Raw genomic sequence first — 20,052 nt, forward strand, 5'->3', positions numbered from 1 at the left:
AAAACTTTATAGTCTATAGGTCTTTTGTGTTCCAAATTAAAGCAGTTACTTAAAGAAAGAGGCAACCTTTGAATATATTTACTGGTAGACATACGTGTGATATAAAGGGTACTAAATGGTTGATAAATTCTATAATCTAACATTGCAGTTTTTCATAGTTTCCAACATTGTAAATTATTTTCCAGGGACTCTTTGCTGTTAATAATAGAATGTACTTTTTTTTCCCATTTTAAATGTTCCACTTAAGTATTAACTTAGAATACCCTGAGTATAAGAAAATAATGTGATAACTACATTAAATATACAGAATAAGAGAAAATGTATTTTGCATCGGGTACATTTTTAAAAATAGGGACAAATCTTTAAAACCGGGGACTGTCCGTGAAAATAAAGGACAGTGCTTTTTACCTTGTGGATGACACTGACCAGCCAGACCTTGCCCATGATTACTCGCCCAGCAGATTTATTAAACACAGCCACATGGTAAAATAAAGTACTTTAAAACATGTCAGAAATTTAATTTCAAGGGCCGGTAGGGGGAGCAGGATGTGAACAGTTACTCAAGACCAGCGCTCTGTTCAACATTGCATCCTTATAACAAAATCCAGCACATAGACATTTAACAACAGTCCAAAATCATAAGAGACACTAATCAGAATATCTGGGGAGCAGGTAGAGAAGAGAAACGAAGCCCCAGAAAGTTGCAGAACACAGCAACAGAACGGAGGTAAGGTAGGTTGAGGAACAAAAGACACGCCATCAGGAAAAAAAAGGAGGAGCCAGACACTGAGGAGCCTAACCTGGGTGTGGGTACTGAACCATCACATCAGTATCTAATTCCCCACAAGCAATTTTTGCATGTCTGTCACTGGTGAACTGAGCACATCAAACAGTGATATTCCCAAAATATCCTGCTTTATTAAACAAAAGACCTGGAAAACAGGTGAAGATGAAATGATCTGAGATTTATCAGCTTTCCAGAAAGTGCATAAGAGGGAGGCACCAGTTATTTTATAGAGGTGTGCAGGAAAAGATCTACCATTGCTTCAGTCAAACGAGCCCAACAGATACCAGGGACAAACCTACCACTAGGGGCCCCACCACGCCCCATACTTGCCCGCTGCGGCGCTATGGAGGTAAAACACAATTTACCTCCATAGCGCCGGAACGCTAGCCAACACTTGTTGCTATATTTGACCTAATTTGCACTGCTAATTGTTAATTACTAGTATTCAAGCTAAGTTTTCATTATTATTAACCTGTTACTCTAATGGCCATATGTTAGTGATAATAAAGGCGAAGTTCATGGCTAATTTTAGATATCATCTGACAAGATGTTATAACTTGTCTCCTTTGTTTCTGCTGGTAAGAGGAAAGCTGATTACTCAATAAAAACTTAGATATCAAATCTAAGTCACCTTACAAATGTGCCACAAATGTAAAATTAGAAATGTTAAATATTACTACAATTGATAAAGAAAGGCCTATATTATGTTGTATGTTGGAATACTCCTTCCGTATTGCATGTATAAATGGGTGACTTTGGTGGAAAAGAAACACGACCTAAGATATTTGAGTTATGTGAAATGTAATATATTTATTATGGATACTCAAAATTAACCAAAAAAACCCAGACGTGATGGACCTGCCTCAAGATTTCATTATTCTGGGAAAAAATACACAGATTCTTCAACTCCATGATGGAAGCTTGTATTTCTAAAGCCCCATGGGTCTTCCACCTTTCCTATTCCTCACAAATATTTCTAGATGCTCAACCAAACTATTCTCCCATATACTAGCAGCTGCCAAATCTGCGATTGTCCCACTGGAAGCAAGATGATTAATCTCCACTTTCAGAGGTCAAGAACTGCATCTGGGAATGTGGCAAGATAGGCTCTCTACTACACATTTTTTGGTCCTGCCTGAAAATTTGCCCCCTTTGGGAAGAAGTGTTTGATTTAATTCGATAGATCACTAACACTGGTTTGCAACCCTGACCTGCTATGGCTTTTCTCCACCTCTATCCTCCCCAACGTAAGCATTACAATAGGTATGTTACCGGAAATATCCTCCGTGCAACCAGAGCAGTAATAGGCCAACATTCATAAATGTCAATCCGGCTTCACGCCAGGTAGATCGACCACATCCATTATACGCAGATTATATAGATATAACACAGGAACTAGAATTGTAGCATTATTATATGCTGCTAAAGCATTTGACTCTAATACGATTTTCTTCATTTCTAAAATTGACACTGAAAACTCTACAATCTTCCACCATCCAGGGCGACAACAGGAGGCCAAATTTCAGGAGCTCCAAGACTGAAGCAAGGATATCCATTGTCCTTTCAGTGTATGTGGAAGACAATAATGACTGTCTGCAGGCAACAGTGAAGCATAGTGGAGGTTCCTTGCAAGTTTGAGGCTGCATTTCAGCAAATGGAGTTGGGGATTTGGTCAGGATTAATGGTGTCCTCAATGCTCAGAAATACAGGCAGGTACTTATCCATCATGCAATACCATCAGGGAGGCCTCTGATTGGCTCCAAATTTATTATTATTAACCTCCCTGCTGAGTTCCTTCAAAAAAACTGTGTGCAAGTGTGACTAGAAAAAATGATGCATTGATGCTGCTTTGAAGGCAAAGGATGGTCAAACCAAGTATTGATTTGATTTAGATTTCTCTTCTGTTCATTCACTTTGCATTTTGCCAATTGATAAAAATAAACTATTAACACCATATTTGTTAAAGCACTCTTACTTTGCAACATTTTTTCCACACCTGCCTAAAACTTTTGCACAGTATTGTGCGTGTATATATATATATATATATATATATATATATATACATATACATACATACACACATATACACATACATACACACACACACACTTATACAGTACAGAAACGCCGAGGATGATATAATAGAATGTCTGCCGTGTTAACATAAATCTCAGATTAATACTTTTCCCTCCGTTTACAAAATACTTGGATAAAGAAACCCTAAAGTTCATATTACAAAACCATGGGATCAGTAAAGACGTGTACTGTATTATTGTTGGGACATCATATATATGTGTGTGTTGCTACTTTGGCATGAGCTGTTGGACACAAAACAGCTTTCGGTTAAGAATTATTCATGGAAGATGTGGAGATTGAATAGATTGGTTAAATGAAAAAAAAAAAAAAAAAATCACTGAAGCATACAGAAATGTTTTTGAGTATAATAAAATGTAATTTCAGATTCTTAATGTCTGGGTGATATTCTTTTTATGTTTTCCATTAATTACAGGTATCCTATTACAGGGTTTCCGTAGCTATTACATTACAAACTAACTTCAGACCACACTGTGTGCTGGAGCCAAGATATACACAAATGTTAATGTGGTGATATGTTTGTAAGGGTTCTATTTATTAAGTCCTAATTGTTCTGTGGTTGTTTCTTCTACAAGTGTTCAATTTCTTATAAAAATCAAGATCTCGGTGACTTATCAGTAGAAAAAAATAACAAAATAAAATTCATACATAACTTGTAATTACAGGTCTAGTACTGTTGGGTAGATTGGTGCAAAACTCAAACAATCTCATTAGTTTGCTACAAATGATAAAGGGCATCAGGATTGAGCTATTTGGGTTATTTGTTAAAATAACGAAATGTAGTTTTAATTGTGTTCACACAATAACAGAGGTGAAAACATTCATCAATTCAAGTATAAAACAAAAAAAATCCACCCTGGTATGAGTTGTACTGTTGCAATACAGACTATATACAAACAAGTGCCAATAAGATGGCGACGAGAGGTGTGTTGTGCTGTATGCAGCAGTGTCCCACATCCAAAGACTACTCTGCAATCTCAACCAATGTGCGCGTGTACAGATGGAGCAATTAACCCTAATTTTCTGCCTGTTTACATTAAAAACACTCTTATCATCATCTGTCCCCCCACCTTTTAATTCCGAGGAACTCAAAAAGGCTTCCAAATTTATTGAGCTTTTTCCGCATGTCCCGGTAATTTGCCTGGGAGATTGTAACGTAGTTATGGATGAGGATCTTGACAGATGGCGGGAGACGCCGGTGGCAGTGAGTGCTGGCTCCTCCCCGTTTGCTAAGTTAGTAACAGGTATGGGTCTGGTAGATATATGGAGGACTCGCCATCCTACCCAAAAGTTATTTTCTAGCTACTCTTCAACGCATCATGTCTTGTCTTGTGGAGTCCAGTAGACTGGCCCCACTGGTTGGAGAAATTGGGTACCTTTCTAGGGGAATTTCTGACCACTCTCTGGTGCTGCTGGTTTCCGTCCTTGTCCCAAGAGAAACTTAATCCATTTTGGTTAACACTTGTGGGAACGGACGGTGACTTGGAAACTGACTGGGAGGGGTTCTTTTCACAAAACACTGACACAGTCAGGTCGACGATCCTCTGGGATGCCTTTAAGGTGTTTCTCCGAGGTACGCTGGTTAAGCTGGTTAAGCTGGTTCAGGAGCAAAAGAGGTCCTGTAGTGCGGAGGAATCAAGACTAGATCAGACCTGTCAGGATTTGGAGAAAGTATATTTGACACTAAGGCTCCCAACCGACCGAATTGAATTGGTTACATGCACAGAAAAATTGGGCTGACTATTTGCTAGATAAATCTACACATAGGCTTCTCTTCTCTAAACATACTATGTACGCACAGGGTGATAAGAGTGGAAGCCTCATGGCATATTTGGCCAGGACGATTTGCAATCTAAAACTATAGCAGCTATAGCTGACTGATTAGGCACTACCCATTTTGAGAAAATTGCAACAGTATTTAGAGCCTTTTATGAGGATTTGTATGCCTCTAGGGCGGACAATTCCACATCCCAAATGAATGACTATCTGTTCCAAGTTCGCCTCCCCAGGCTCTCGTTGGAGGCTGTGGATTCCCTTGAGGCCTACATTACTGTGGAATAAATTGAGGCGGACATTGCTTTTTTCCCTTGTAACAAAACCCAGAGAGTGGATGGATTGCCCATGGAGCTATGCAAAAAAATTGGCTCCTTCTTTATCCCAACTCTATTAGATCGATTTAAAATTTATTTGAGGCAGCTGTTGTACCTTCATCCATGTCTGAGGCAGTAATAGTGGTAATTTCTAAGCCGGACAAGGACCCGTTGTTGCCCGAGTAATATAGGCCCATTTCTTTGCTGACAAAAGACAAAATTTAAGCCAAAATACTTGCTATGAGACTAAACAATGTTATTGCTCAGTTGATCCACCTAGACCAGAAAGGGTTTATGCCAGGAATGTCTACGGCCATCAACCTTTGGCGCCTTTACACTCATCTACAGATGCTTGGCGGTCACTGGGATGGTGCAGTGGTTGTATCCTTAGATGCAGCTAAAGCATTTGACTCAGTAGAATGGAAATACTTGTGGGCTATCATGTATATATTTGGTATTGGGCCCAATTTCTTATCATGGGTGAGGTTTTTATATTCGGACCCAGTGGTTAGAATTAGTGTGAATGGTCATACCTCTGCCCCATTCCTACTGAGCAGGGGCACGAGGCATGGTTGCCCCCTCTCTCCGGCCTTGTTTGCCATCGCAATAGAGCCCTTGGCATGCTTGATTCGTGGACATTCGAAAATTATTGGACTCAGGGCTAGAGATAGGGTAGACAAGGTGGCGCTTTATGCCGATGATATGCTCCTTTTTCTGCAGGACTCGCAAGTATCCCTAGTCAACCTGTTGCTCCTTGTAGATAAATTTGGTGGTTTCTCTGGCCTAAAGATAAACTGGTCCAAGTCCAAAATATTCCCCATTGTTGGGGGGTGGGTGGTTCCAGTGAGTTTTGCTGGGTCCCTCCCATTGCAATGGACGGCAAAATTTAAGTAGCTAGGAATATGGATCACAAATTCATCTGCAGACTATATACCATTAATTATCGATCCAGTTATTAGTTATCTGAGGGCCAAGATTTCCAACTGGACGAAATTACCTTTATTGGTGTCTGGTAGGATTAATTTAATAAAAATGGTTCTGCAGCCAAAATTTCTATATCCACTGCATCAGTCCCCGGTGTAACTCCCAAGGTGGATCTTTTCCCAGATTAACAAATACATGTTATCTCTAGTCTAGGGGGGGGGAGAAGTGAGCACGTATTAGGTTGTCATCCTTGCGTTATTCACGATCAGGCGACCTTCCCCTCCCTGATTTCAGGGCCTGCTATTATGCTGCACAACTGGCTCATCTCCGGAAGTGGATTGGAGATTCCCCTACAGCTGACCTCCTCGGTCTCCTGAAAGGAGCTACAGGGTTTGATAGACCACCAATACAGGCCTTATTGGGCACTAGAGCCACTAGAATGATTCCACTGCTGCTTATGCAGGTCGTCATGATTTGAAACATTGTAAAGGGAGCACTGCAACCTAGAGGTTGGACACTCCAGTATGGGTTAATAATACACTCCCGAAGATTTACAAATTACAAAAATTTCCCAGGTGGCGGGTGGCAGGTATTGCTTCTCTTGGGCAATTATATTCTAATGGCACACTCAATTCCTTTGCACAGTTACAGGTAGATTTTTACTTACCAAATAATTTATTCTATATATATCTGCAGCTCCATCACACCCTGATGGCACAACTTGGAGGCACCCATATTGCCTTTGAGCCAGACCCTCTCCGTGTACTCCTTAAAGGAGTGGGTTCTACCAAAATCATCTTAATTCTACATGCCAATGTGCTCTCCATATTTACCCCTGATGATTTGGTTAGGCTACAACAGGGCTGGGAACTAGACCTGGGGCCTTTGACAGATGAGGATTGGAAATGTGTGCTTGATAGGCCACCTCTTGTACCAGGTATAGGCAGGTTCAGCTATATATTTTGCATAGAGTACTACTCCCCCTACAGACTGCTCTAGATGGGTGCTCGATCTGACTCTAACTGTCCAAAATGCGGAGGTGCTTCTGCCACATCCTGGCACCTACTCTGGAGCTGGCCTGTGGTGGAGGACTTTTGTTCGCAGGTGGTGGATTGCATACAGGAAACTGGTCTTGATATTCCTTTATTATATCCCAAGACATGTATATTTGGCTTGGGAGTTGATCTGCTGCTGGGAAGGTCCGCAACCAGATATGTTTTAAACCTATTTGCTCTTGCTAAGGTTGCAAATGCAATGGCGTGGGACGGGCCTGATGCCTGGGTGGCCTTGGTAAATGTAGCGGTGGGTGATGAGCGGTTCACCTCTCAATCCAGAGGCACCATGCCAAAATATTACAAAGTATGGGCGAGATCAAGGTATGCGGTGCATTCTTTGGCTGCAGATTTGGACCCTATTTGAATTTAAATATAATTTGAATATGATCTGTTTTTATGATTGGGGAATGCTCCTACCTGGCTATCCCCCCGATCGTCACTCCAAAACCATCATTAATGCACCCCCTTTGAAAGTTTATCTTGCTGATTATGTTTAACATTCACTATAATAAGTGTCTTATATAGAGGGAATTTGGTGATCCAAAGACAGTTTCTGCTATTCACATGCTAGTGTGCAATGTTAATTAGGTGCAATTTCTCCATGATGTTACAAATTGTGATATTTGGCATTGGTAATATGATGATTCTTTCTTATTACTATGGAATGCATTGTACTTTTGGAACTATGTCATGTATTGCTTTTTGTTTTTCTGTTTGTTTGTATTAAAATTGAGTAAAAATATTTGATTAAAAAAAAAAGTACACACAAATAATGGCCTTGTTGGAACAGAGCCCATGTCCCTAGGACTGTTCGGCAGCAATGTTAACTACTAAATTGCTAGCCTAAATTGGTGAAATCCTGCAGCACAGAAAGGAGGTTGCTCCCATGGCTTGTATTTTAAGAACAACTACAAAGACTGGAAATGTTTCAACTACATAATTCTATGGTTGCCAAAAAAGAATGTACTGTATTGTAGCTAGCATATCAGTATAACCACACAGACATATAATCAGCTAACGCTCCTCCAGTGTGTAGTACAACCAAGATATCACCAGATTGTGTCTATGACAGTAAAATAAAGTTGAATTGTGCCCTAAAAGGACATGACGTACATGGTAAACTTGAAGTGAGTCATCTGGATTTTTTGGGCTGAGCGCGGAACAGTTGGCCACATTAGAGGTTATTGGATAATCCCTTAAAAAGATGAAACACAAGGAGGAAATAAAATAATTGCAGCCATAATTCCAACAGAAAAACACAGCTGTGAAAGGGGCTCTCCTTTCTGTTAGTGCATCAACAAGTGTGTTCCAGTTTCCATTCAGACTCTGAACTTGTTGTTTTCATGGAATATTTGTATAAAAAAGTACTCTTAATATCCATGTCCGAAGCATAAAATTGCTTTTAGCTAAACAGTGCAGAGTTCTAGCAGCTCCTTTAGGTCAGGAATGCAGACAGGAATTACAGATTTTGGTTGTTCCATTAAGTTAGTAGTTTCCTTATTTTTGTTTAACTTTTGTTTCATTTACTATGGCAAGGAAATCATATCAAAGACAGATTTCTCCCATTGCCACCCGTTACAGGAAAAGCGGCCAGAAACGTAATGCTCCAGTAATGAAACTTAGTTTGCATTACATGTAACTAAGCAGATATAATATAACAATGAGTTTACAAGTTTCTAAAGAAAAACTATTATTGAAACTTTAACTTTGTCCTATGAAAAGTCATCTACATTAATGTCAAACAGGTCTTATAATGATAAATCTAAAAAGGAAGTAAAGAGAATTCCTCTTATGTTGGGATGCTTAGTGTACACCAAATCAAGTCACCAAAATATCTTAGGTCATGACCTATCTTTCTTGACCATTTACACAATTGTTGGTAAACTTTAAATCTATCCAAAATTTCATACGAATACGGTTTTATATGCACGTTTACTTTGCACTTTTCCATTCCTGAGCATCATTGTGGTGCTATTGCTGTACTATAAGTTACTTAGCTATTTTACAATATATTAATTTGTTATGTTACCTAGTTAAGTTGCAGATAAACAAAAAAGATGTGACAACGTGTCATATCCCAAAGTATAAAAGTGCAAAACCACAATTCAAATGCTCTTTTGTGATGTTGTGTGCCTCCTTTTCCACAACTGCTGTTGATATTACAGGTAAAAGCAAGCTGGCCAAGATATCGGCATCTGCAGGGATACAAAGGTGTGCACCATTAGATGGGAAGGGTTAGGCAGAACAGGGGCAATCCTTACTAATAGGCCAATTTATAACACTGCAATAGCCCAAAAATCTGGAGATAATAGCTGTCTTCTCTTAATTTATCAAGAGGTTGACGCAGGAGAAATCAGTCTCCTGCCTTAACCCTATTACCACATAGACCTCTATGGGGACTGCGACCTAACCCAATTCAAAGCAAAACTTTTCTCTGCATACCTTTAAAAACTAATGCCATATCAGGATGGCGTAGGTAAGCTTTCAGCTCCGACAGAGGAGAAACAGTGAAGAGACAGTTTAGACTGGGTACACACTACAGAAAATGTCTCCTGATTCGATAGTCAATGATTTTACAAACAACTGAAAAAAAAAAAAAAAAGCCCTGATCAGTATGTCGACTCATGTGCACACAATAAACACGTTTTACAAGATTTACATTCAGATCTCCGCTATTCATTTGTCATAACCGTAGGCTGAAAAGATTGGGACTCTGCACACTCCATAGAGATCTATGGACACTGCTGGTCATGAGTACATACACACTGCAGAATTGGAACGACATTGTTCCATCGTTGAACAAGATTTTTAGTCTGGTTTAAAAATCAAACGATACGATGTGCTTTGGAACAATAATTGTTCATCGTTGGAACGTACGCAATAATGCGATATTAGGCCGAATGGTTGTTTATCGTGTGATAATCGGCTGAAAAACCTGTAGTGTACACCTAGCCTTACTTCTTCCTGAATCCTATTCCACCAGCTACCTGCTCCTCCCCTCCTGTCGGTCATGGTTAGTTGAGCCAGCACAGCAATGTCCTGGCACAGCAATGTCAAGGGCCTGTAATCGGTAGCCCAGAAAGCAAGTAGTGAAAGGGCTAAACAGGAGACAACTCCTTTTACCCTTTCAAAGCACGGATCAATACATGTGCTAAAATAAATATATTTTTAAATAAAAATTATCTGGGGGGCTTGTGTGTTAAAAGGTGAAGGGGGTAAAAGTTCTCAGATCAACATTCCTCTGACCCCTTCCTCTCCTTCGCTCTGCATAAAATAGCTATTGCCGATCACTCGAGCATGTCCTCTGTCTTCCATAATGATGAAGTGCCCTGTCTGCTGCATCTTAACAGTGCAGCCTTATGCAGCCATTGGCGGACTGGCCAGCCAGGGTATTCCCTGGTGGGCCACGATGCTTGATCAGCTGTTTTTGGGTTTTGCGGGGGTAGGGGAGGGAGTTTGAGGCACAGGCGCGATCGTGGGAGTTTTTGGTGCGGCCACAGAGGAGGGGTAGGCGGTGTGGGGTGGAGGAAAGTGCTCAATAATATTGGGGGTCTGTGGACAACAACAGGCAGCCAATCGCTAGGCTGCCTGTTGCTGTATGGGGTCCCACAGTGCTGTGCGATAGACAGGAAGCCTCACTTCACTTCCTGTCTGCCTGATCTGAGGAACGACGCTGGCTAGAGCAGCTAAAGGTAAGTGAGCAGGGGCGAGGAGGAGGTGCCTATAGTAAACTACAGGGAGGTGGGGGGGCCATACTAAACCATTTAAGGGGGCTGACTATACTAAACCATATTGGGGGCTGCCTATACTAAACTAGGGGGAGGGAGGGAGTGGGATCTATGCTAAACTTTGGGGGGGCCGGCTGCCTATACTTAACTAGAGGGAGGGAGGGGGAGCTATACTAAACTATAGGGGGGGCTGACTGTACTAAACTATAGAGAGGGGGGAGGCTGACTATACTAAACTATAGGGGGGGCTGACTACACTAACCTATAGGGAAGGAGGGCTGACTATACTAACCTATGGGCAGGGGGGCTGACTATACTAACCTATAGGGAAGGGGGGTTGACTATACTAACCTATAGGGAGGGGGACTGACTATACTAACCTATAGAGAGGGGGGGCTGCCTATGCTAAACTACAGGGAAGGGGGGCTATATTAAACCATACGGAGGGCTAACTATACTAAACTATAGGGGGGGCTGTCTTAATAGTACATGGGTGGAAGGTAGGCTATTCATTCAATGGTGGAGATTAGGTGGGGACTAATTATTTAATGGATGCTATTTTATTTGTGGGGTGATAGTGGGGCAATTTAAGTTATTGGCCGGGCATATTAAATTAAGATTGAGTGATAGGACCTTTAATTTAATGCTGGGGTGGGTTGGGTCTCAATTGAATGTGGGGCTAAGTTTGGGGAGGAGGGCTATTTATTAAATGTGAATATTAATTATTTAATGCCAGGAATGGCTGTGGGAAATGGTTGTATTAAACGTAAATGTTATCAATTTATTGCTAGGGCTGTTTGGAGGGAGGGTAATAGGTTTATTTATTAAATGGGAATACTATAAATTTAATGTTGGGGTTGGTTGGAGGGTAATATATCTATTTGGAGTTATCTAAATTTCATGTACCCATATTTTTTCCAAACAGGTCCTCCAAGGATCCATACAAGCAGCAACTAATCAAAAGAAGCCAGCAGCTAGAGGTGGTGAAAGTGACAAGACAGGTAGGAGAGAAGTACAGTCTGCCAACTGTCCTGAATCTGGTGGGGCAGTCCCAAATTTGGGTGACTGTCACGCCTAGTCAGGATTTGGTCCGACTACAAAGACAGTTAGGAGGTATATCCTGCTTCACACTGTACTGCTCGTGAAGGCAGAGCTGCGTGCACCTAACAGTATCATCATCATCATTTATTTATATAGCGCCACTAATTCCGCAGCACTGTACAGAGAACTCATTCACATCAGTCCCTGTCCCATTGGAGCTTACAGTCTTACAGCACCCAGAGGAAACCCACACAAACACAGGGAGAACATACAAACTCCACACAGATAAGGCCATGGTCAGGAATCGAACTCATGACCCCAGTGCTGTGAGGCAGAAGTGCTAACCTGATTAGGGAACAGAGGAAATGGTGGCCCATGGTGCTATTACAGAGGAAAACAGTAGATTTTGGTCAGAATATGAATATAGTGGAGAAAGACGCAGGAGTTGAATGTCACACTGAGATTTGGTGACAGACTATTTGGTAGTTCCATTGATAAAGATATTGAGCTCGGTTTTAGACAATTTTGAGCTATTGGAGCACCATCCAGGAGAATACGGTTGCTTGGTATTAGGGATGGACAAATACTCAATGGTCATTTTATTAGATATACCTGTGCACCTGCTCATTAATGCAAACATCTAATCAGTCAAAGTATGAAGACATGGGCAAGACATTCAGTTGTTCAGACCAAACACCATTATGTGATCTGTGACCTTGAAATGGATTCTTGGTGCCAGATGTGTTTTTTTTGAGTATCCTAGAAACTCTTGACCTCTTGGAATTTACAGAGAGTGGTGCACAAAACAAAAAGCATCCAGTGAACGGCAGTTCTGTGGGTCAATCTATCTAGAATGGCCAGACTGGTTCAAGCCAACCGCAAGCTGACAGTAATTCAAATAACTATGCATTACAACAATGGTATGCAGAAGAGCATCTCTGAATGCACAGCACATCAAACCTTGAAGTGGATGGGTTACAGCAGCAGAAGACCACTCCTATTATAATTATTATCGTTTTTTTTGAAGGCACCACAGTGCTCAGCAGTGCTATACAGTAGGGAAAACATAATATACATAAACCAGTGACATACAAGGCAAACAAAATAAATGCAGACATGAAAACAAAGGGTATGAAGGACCCTGCTCATTAGAGAGCTTACATTCTAAGTGGAAGAGGGCACACCTGAAACAAAAGAACCAAATGTGGTTCAGAGTGGAGATTTGTGGGATAGTTGTGAGGGTGCATTAGTGTGAATAGTGTTATTGGGGATATGGTCACCTCTAAAAAAGAGATGGGTTTTCAAAGAGTCTAAAGATTTGAAGGTGGGATGCAGTACGGGAGAAGTCTTGCAGGTGGGAGAGAGAGGTGGTTACCAAAGATGAGATAAGGCGCAGGTCAGAGGTAGATCTAAGAGGACGGGAGGGAGAGTATTTTGATATGGAATTTCAAATGTATGCAGGTAGTGATTTTGAGGGCTTTGTAGGTAAGGGTGAGTAATTTGAATTTTATTCTGGAGGACACGGGGAGCCAGTGTAGGGATTTACAAAGTGGTGTAGCAGATGTGGAGCGTGAGAGAAGAAGATCAATCCATCCTAAATGTTGCTGCAAGACTGAAGTGTGAATATATGGGAATGCCAGATAGCAGGAGGTTGCAATAGTCAAGACGGGAGATGATGAGAGAATAAAAGTTTTTAATAAAGATAAAAGGTCTGGTAGCATGTTGAGGAAAAAAGGGCGTATTCTGACGATGTTTTTAAGGTAGAGTGGACAGGACTGGGAGAGGGAGGAGTTTAAAATGAGAATGAGAGTGGAAACTATGGTGAGGGCAAGAACATTAACTGGATGAGAGGGAATAGAGTCAATGAGACAAGTTATAGAAGGAGAAGAAGGAAGCAGTATAGAACTTCCAGCTCTGTGGCTAGAGAATGAGTCAAAAGTGGAAGAGTGTGGTTAGGGCAGAGAGGAAGAATGGAAAAAGGGAACCTGTAATGCAATCAGTACTGCCCTGGTAGATGGGTATTATTTTTAATATGGTCCTGATTTCTCTTGTCAGCCTAGGTAAAGTATAGGGCTGTACATTAGACAGAGAATACTGTATACACTGCAGACTGCACACAGCAAAGTATTTACTTTATTTTTCCCGAATGGACCAGTTTATACAGAAACCAGCTTTGCAACATAACTATTAACTGAATCAAATGCTGGTAAGATATCTTGTTTACCTACTTTGTTGTAATGGTGATATCCCTTTAACAGCTGAGAGGTTACCTCATCCATTCCATGGTAACCTCACCCGAGAATTTAAAGGCCCATGGCAATTAATTTGTCATATAACTATGAATTTTCCATAGATACAACCTCTAGACACTGTGAGGTAGTTAGATATTTATACATTGATGAAAATAATGAAGTCAGCATTATGTGTGCACACCTTAAGTAGAATTCCCTTAGTGATACACTAAATATTCAGAACAAGCACTTTCACACAGGTTTGGAGAGTATTTATTTCAGGCCTTTGGGTTTTGTTTTTTGGTTAAATTTGTCATAAGCAGTTATATAGATGTAGACACTTGTTTAGATTTTTAAGTTAATGTGTTTTTTACACTGAAATAGTGTGAGGTGACCCTGACCTGAACCCTCGCAGTGATAGTGGATAGCTCTTGCTTTCCTGTCCCTTATATTATTCGCCTGTCCCATAGCCTGTCCCTTCAAGAAAGGACCAACCTGGGCTTCTTTGTCGTGTTGTCCTACGTATTCTCATTGTGGTGGCTTTTACCCCTACAACTACCTGGTAAAGCCACATCTAGTACCTATTGTGGTGCACAGTGGCTGTAGTCAACATTCCACCAGAGAGACCAAAGCTATAGTTGGTACCCAATGCGGAGACTAAGGAATGAATGCAGAGCAACTAATGCTACTACATATAGTTTGGGAGTCCATTCCACTGTAATTTTTACTTTTTTTTTTTTAGATACACCTTTACTAACCACATGTGACGTCCACTAGTCATGCCCCAATGGGATCATTAGATATGTGTAAAGTTACATACATCATCATCATCATCATCATTTATTTATATAGCGCCACTAATTCCACAGCGCTATACAGAGAACTCATTCACATCAGTCCCTGCCCCAATGGAGCTTATAGTCTAAATTCCTTAACACACACACAGAAAGACAGAAACACAGGCTAGGGTCAATTTAATAGCAGCCAAGTAACCTACTAGTATGTTTTTGGAGTGTGGGAGGAAACCGGAGGACCCGGAAGAAACCCACGCAAGCACGGGGAGAACATACAAACTCCACACCGATAAGGACATGGTCGGGAATCAAACTCATGACCCCAGTGCTGAGAGGCCGAAGTGTTAACCACTAAGCCACTGTGCTGCCCACATCTTCAGACCACTCCCGTTTTTTATAAACGTTCAGCTGACATAGATGCATTTAATAACATTATTGGCAGTTGCCAAACTCTTCCTTTGCAGAGGTAAAATTACATTTCATCCAAGGGAGCATTGTCCCAGAGCTCAGACGCACTGTGAAGAAGCGGATGATAAGACTGGCGTTTTATGTACAAATAAAATGTCAATACTGGTTTACACCAGGGAGATGGGAAATGTTCCAGAGCTCAAATTAACAAGAACAAAGTGAAATTTTATACCAGGCACTGACAAGCAAAAATTTGTGAAATAAATAGATCATTATATTCTTTTGCAAGGACAGTGGTAGATTGTAAACACTGTTTTCATAATAATAATCTTTCATTGTGTATGACATGCATTTTGCTCTGTTTGTATTGTAGGCCATACAACATGCCAGTACAGTAATTGAATGGTTAAAGAATATTATCCAGAGGAATGATGGATTCCTTATTGTCTTTGGCCTAGTGTGACATTGTATTTATCCCCTGAAGGCCTGTAGCTAAATACATGTTCTCTTCAGCATGGCAGCACTCAATTAAGCAGCATATCTGATGATCCCCACCCTCCATTGTCCCTGTGTTTAAGAGGAATAATGGAAGCACTGACCTACATTGCGTTTCTTATTATCAATGGAGATGAAGCGTATGCAGGGATTATCAGTGATGTACTTTGCTGCCCAGGGGACATCAATCTGTGTGCCAGCTTCATAAAAGAGTCCCAAGGAATAGCGGGAGGAGTAGCTCACAGCTTCCAGTTGGCGCCTTTGGCTTTCCTTAATTACTGAAAGAAAGGGGAGAAAAACAAATACATGTGAGAGTAGGCAAAATAACAGTCTGACTGTATCTGAACTACATCTCCCATAATCCTCAACCTGCAATCTCTGGAAACCACTCAGCACTTTAGATACACTAATAGATGTTGCAATGACCTATTAATTCTCGGCGACAGCTGTGACTAGGGCAGGCACACTACCTTGGCTGAGCAGATGTCATACACACAGCACATTCTATGTAAACCAAAGTGGTGCAAAAACAATTGGAAGTTATATATTTTCAATGCATTTAAAAGGATCTCACTACAGTGATTAATAAAGCTAGTCAATGCTATCATCATCATCATTTATATATATAGCACCACTGATTACGCAGCGCTGTACAGAGAACTCTTTCACATCGGTCCCTGCCCCATTGGAGCTTACAGTCTAAATTCCCTAACATACACACACAGACAGACAGAGAGAGAGAGAGACTAGGGTCAATTTATATAGTAGCCAATTAACCTATTAGTAAGTTTTTGGAGTGTGGGAGGAAACCGGAGCACCCGGAGGAAACCCACGCAAATATGGGGAGAACATACAAACTCCACACACATAACGCCATGGTCGGGAATTGAACTCATGACCCCAGTGCTGTGAGGCACTTAGCCACCGTGCTGCCCACTTAGCTAGTGCTTCCCTCTCTCTGCTGTTCAAATAATGATCCGTATAAGCGAGCTGTCTGGGGGGTGTAGGACAAACGTGGTAAAGAAAAATATAACATTAGACATTTGGATGAGAAAACATTGGTAGGTTATTTTCAATCGTATGTGAATAGGGCCAGATACACATCATTGCAGCCTGTAGGACGTTATCTTTGGTGCTCAAATCTACACCCCGCCATCTACCCGCACCCCTTACAGCATTCTGTAACTCTGCACATCAAGGAACAGGACAGAATGTAGGATCACCACCCTATACATAATCCATCCTCACCTCATATAAACATGTAAGTTGGTTTATTTATTATCTCTGTTAATTTTTCTTTGCTGATGAGAGAAAAGTTTTAAAATAAACACTGTTCAGAGAAAGTGTCACTTCTCCGGCTCTACCGCCAGCACGCACCCTCCCTACTGTGTTTAATGCTAAAGGTGATCAGGGGGCGGAATGGGCACAAACATACAGGCTTTTTCATTCGGGTTCCGGTTGATTTGGACATTATGTTTAAACTCTGGTCTATTTTTCTGAACATTTGGACACCACTATTTGAGTTGGGGCATTTTTAGCTCTGTTCACACAGGCTTTAGTTTATTAGAATATGTATTACAGACTGAAATTAGTGATTGGGAGCTGGAGTTAGGGATTGGACTGAATGAACATTAGTGGGTAAATGTATGAACATGCGGGTTCTTCAACACCCGCGTGTTCGGCGATAAAATTTCAAGCGGCGCTGCATTGTAAAGGGAAACTTCCCTTTACAGTGCAGCGCCGCTTGAAATTTAATCGCCGAACACGCTGAACACGTGGGTGTTGAAGAACCCGCATGTTCATACATTTACCCCTAGGGGTTAAAGGAACACTAATTTATTCTACAAATGATAAAAAAAAGTACATATTTAATATTCTGTGTTCTCATGTGGACTGCTATAACACAAGGGGCGGGCTGGGCCCGAGGGGAGGGGGCATCGGCCCCCCGGACCGCTCAGTCTGACCGCTGTTTGGGCTGGCCGCCCCCCCCCCCCTGTGGAGGCAATATTACCTTAATATTACAGGCGGCCGTATCACAACACACGTGATGCGGCCGCGTCAGCGCACAAGCGGCCACATCACATGACACACGATGCGGCCGCCTGTGCGCCCCCTGGGCTGAACTTTGCCAGCCCGCGCCTGTATAACACTAGCTACTTTTAAAAAGTGTGTTGATAAACACACTGTAGGAAGGTGTCCCTTTCCCCCATACGCCTTTACATAAAACAGAGGTATACATAGAGAGAAGGCAGAGGGTGTGAAGCAGAGACATGTGAAGCGAAGGTTATAGAAAAACCACCAACTTCACTGTATATTTTAATATTTTATTCCTAAATAGTCTTCTTGTAAAGTACCAACATTGCTTATCACAATTTGTAAAGAATGTATTAAAATAAACACATCTGACAGACTTAACAGAACCATTACTGTCCAAGGGGCAGTGTGATTGGTGAATTAAGGACAGGGAGTGGCCAAGTTCTAGGGCCGCTAAAGCAAGCACTATGGTGCTAGGTGTGGTCTTGGGGTCATATTTACCTTTCTGGGCTCCAGTATGTCCTGGCTTTCCTTCCCCTTTCATTCACCCAAAATGTTTAACATTAATGACTTTCCAGTAATCCAAACTCCTGTTAAACTCAAACTAATAGGAAAAGCTGGAATATGTTTCTATAGCTATTTTACTTTATTTGGCACCTAAATCTAAGTAAGGACTTGAGAAAACTTCACATTACATGTGTGTACAAGTTTTTATTTTCAAAATGATAGGATCCCTATAAAAATGTGATGGGAGCAGCATTAATTTATAACCAAGTAATCCTTCTGCCTATGGTATGGTATTGTGCAGACACCCCACGGCTTTATGCTGTATGGTACTCTGATACACAAATGTGTCTGGAAACACTGACTGGGAACCACTGCCTAAACTATATTAAATGTATGAAATAGAGAATTTGTTTTCTTTTTCTTGTACACAAACTGCAATCAATTATTCGGTAACATTATAAAAGACATATGCTACAGAATAAAGTTAGAACAACATAGTGGCGCCAATACTTTCTGGCTATCTCTACAGCAAAATCAACAGTTTGTTTGCATTAAACATGTTCGTTGGTTGCTATTTTGAGTTACATCCAGGAAAGGTCATATAATAAGGTAATTGCCTCTTTCCTCACATTGGAAAAATTAGTAAAATGCATCAAAACAAACACACTGTAAACACATTTTATTGATGTGTTTTCAATATGCTTTAGATGCATTGCATTTACAAATATATTCCATTGTCTTAGTAGTACACATTAATGCATGATAAATAAGTAATTTAACCGCAATATTAACATTTTAAAACATAATGGTGGAAATATGCCTATAAGAACCCAATAATCCAATTTTTAACGTGGTTTTCAGGCATTATTGAGTAGCTGAAAAGTGCATTAACAGCAGATAGGTATAAATAAGCCATTAAAGAATGTATTATCAATTCACTAGGAACATTTTACATTATCGAAACACAAGTTACTTTGTACCTCATACTTGACTGATGACATTAGTTCCTAGTGAATTGAAAGACAAAATGGCTATATCCACTGTATGTAGGCGACATAAAATTAACATTTTCAATATTGTTTCCTAGGTACTGTATATTGTTCTCATGTGAGTTCTCTATACAGCGCTGCGGAATAAGTGTCACTATATAAATAGCTGCTGATGATGATGATTAGTTGTTTGTCTGTTAGTGACAGATGTAGCAGAAAATGAGGAAGAAATATTCTCAGTGTCTGATTTAGAGTTGGATGCAAGTCCAACGCCACACCGAAAACATGACATGACTTACAAATGAAGTGGATTAATTGATCACGAAGGGTCTATATGCTCCAGCCAATCGAAGTCAAGCCACTCTGATTGGTCATTCGCAAACAGACCCCTCTTCAATTGTGTTGCAATATGCTAAGGGTGAATTTTCATTGTTATATGAGAGTTTTATTCTACCCTATTGGATTACTATTGGGTTACTACAAGACGGGAAAAAAAACGACTCACTCTAGATTTTAAAGTTAAGAATAAGATATAGTATTTATATTTTGAAACAAAGGATTACTACACTCAGCGTCTGTGTTTATTTACTATTAAGTAGGTCTGGGGAACCACACATTTCAGCAGGGCTGACTACCAGGGCATGCTGGTGCATATAATTCTACAGTTGTCAGCAGCCGAAGCAGTTAATTGCTGCCAGACTTTTCTTGGACTCACTTAATGAGTTTTTGGTTTTTTTAAATCCAGTATTTTTATTGGAATTTTTTCAAGGTACAAACATACCGAACAACAAAAAAAGAAAACACAATCGCATACATGTCAGTATTAAAGGACAAAATTTACAAGACATCAGTAAAGCAAAGTAACAATATATTTG

The 20,052-nt window shown here is 40.7% G+C and overlaps 1 protein-coding gene across 2 annotated transcripts in view; it reads right to left on the reverse strand.

The window, feature by feature from the left end:
• Positions 1 to 20,052, reverse strand: part of RNLS (renalase, FAD dependent amine oxidase) — a 107,925-nt gene that overhangs the window by 9,246 nt on the left and 78,627 nt on the right. For both annotated transcript variants that reach the window (XM_075216396.1, XM_075216397.1), the window contains exon 5: positions 15,752 to 15,925. In XM_075216396.1, coding sequence (XP_075072497.1) covers positions 15,752 to 15,925 — 174 coding nt within the window. The remainder of the gene's footprint in view (positions 1 to 15,751; positions 15,926 to 20,052) is intronic.

Source organism: Mixophyes fleayi, chromosome 6 (genome assembly GCF_038048845.1).
Source record: "Mixophyes fleayi isolate aMixFle1 chromosome 6, aMixFle1.hap1, whole genome shotgun sequence".
Taxonomy (NCBI): Eukaryota; Metazoa; Chordata; class Amphibia; order Anura; family Limnodynastidae; genus Mixophyes; species Mixophyes fleayi.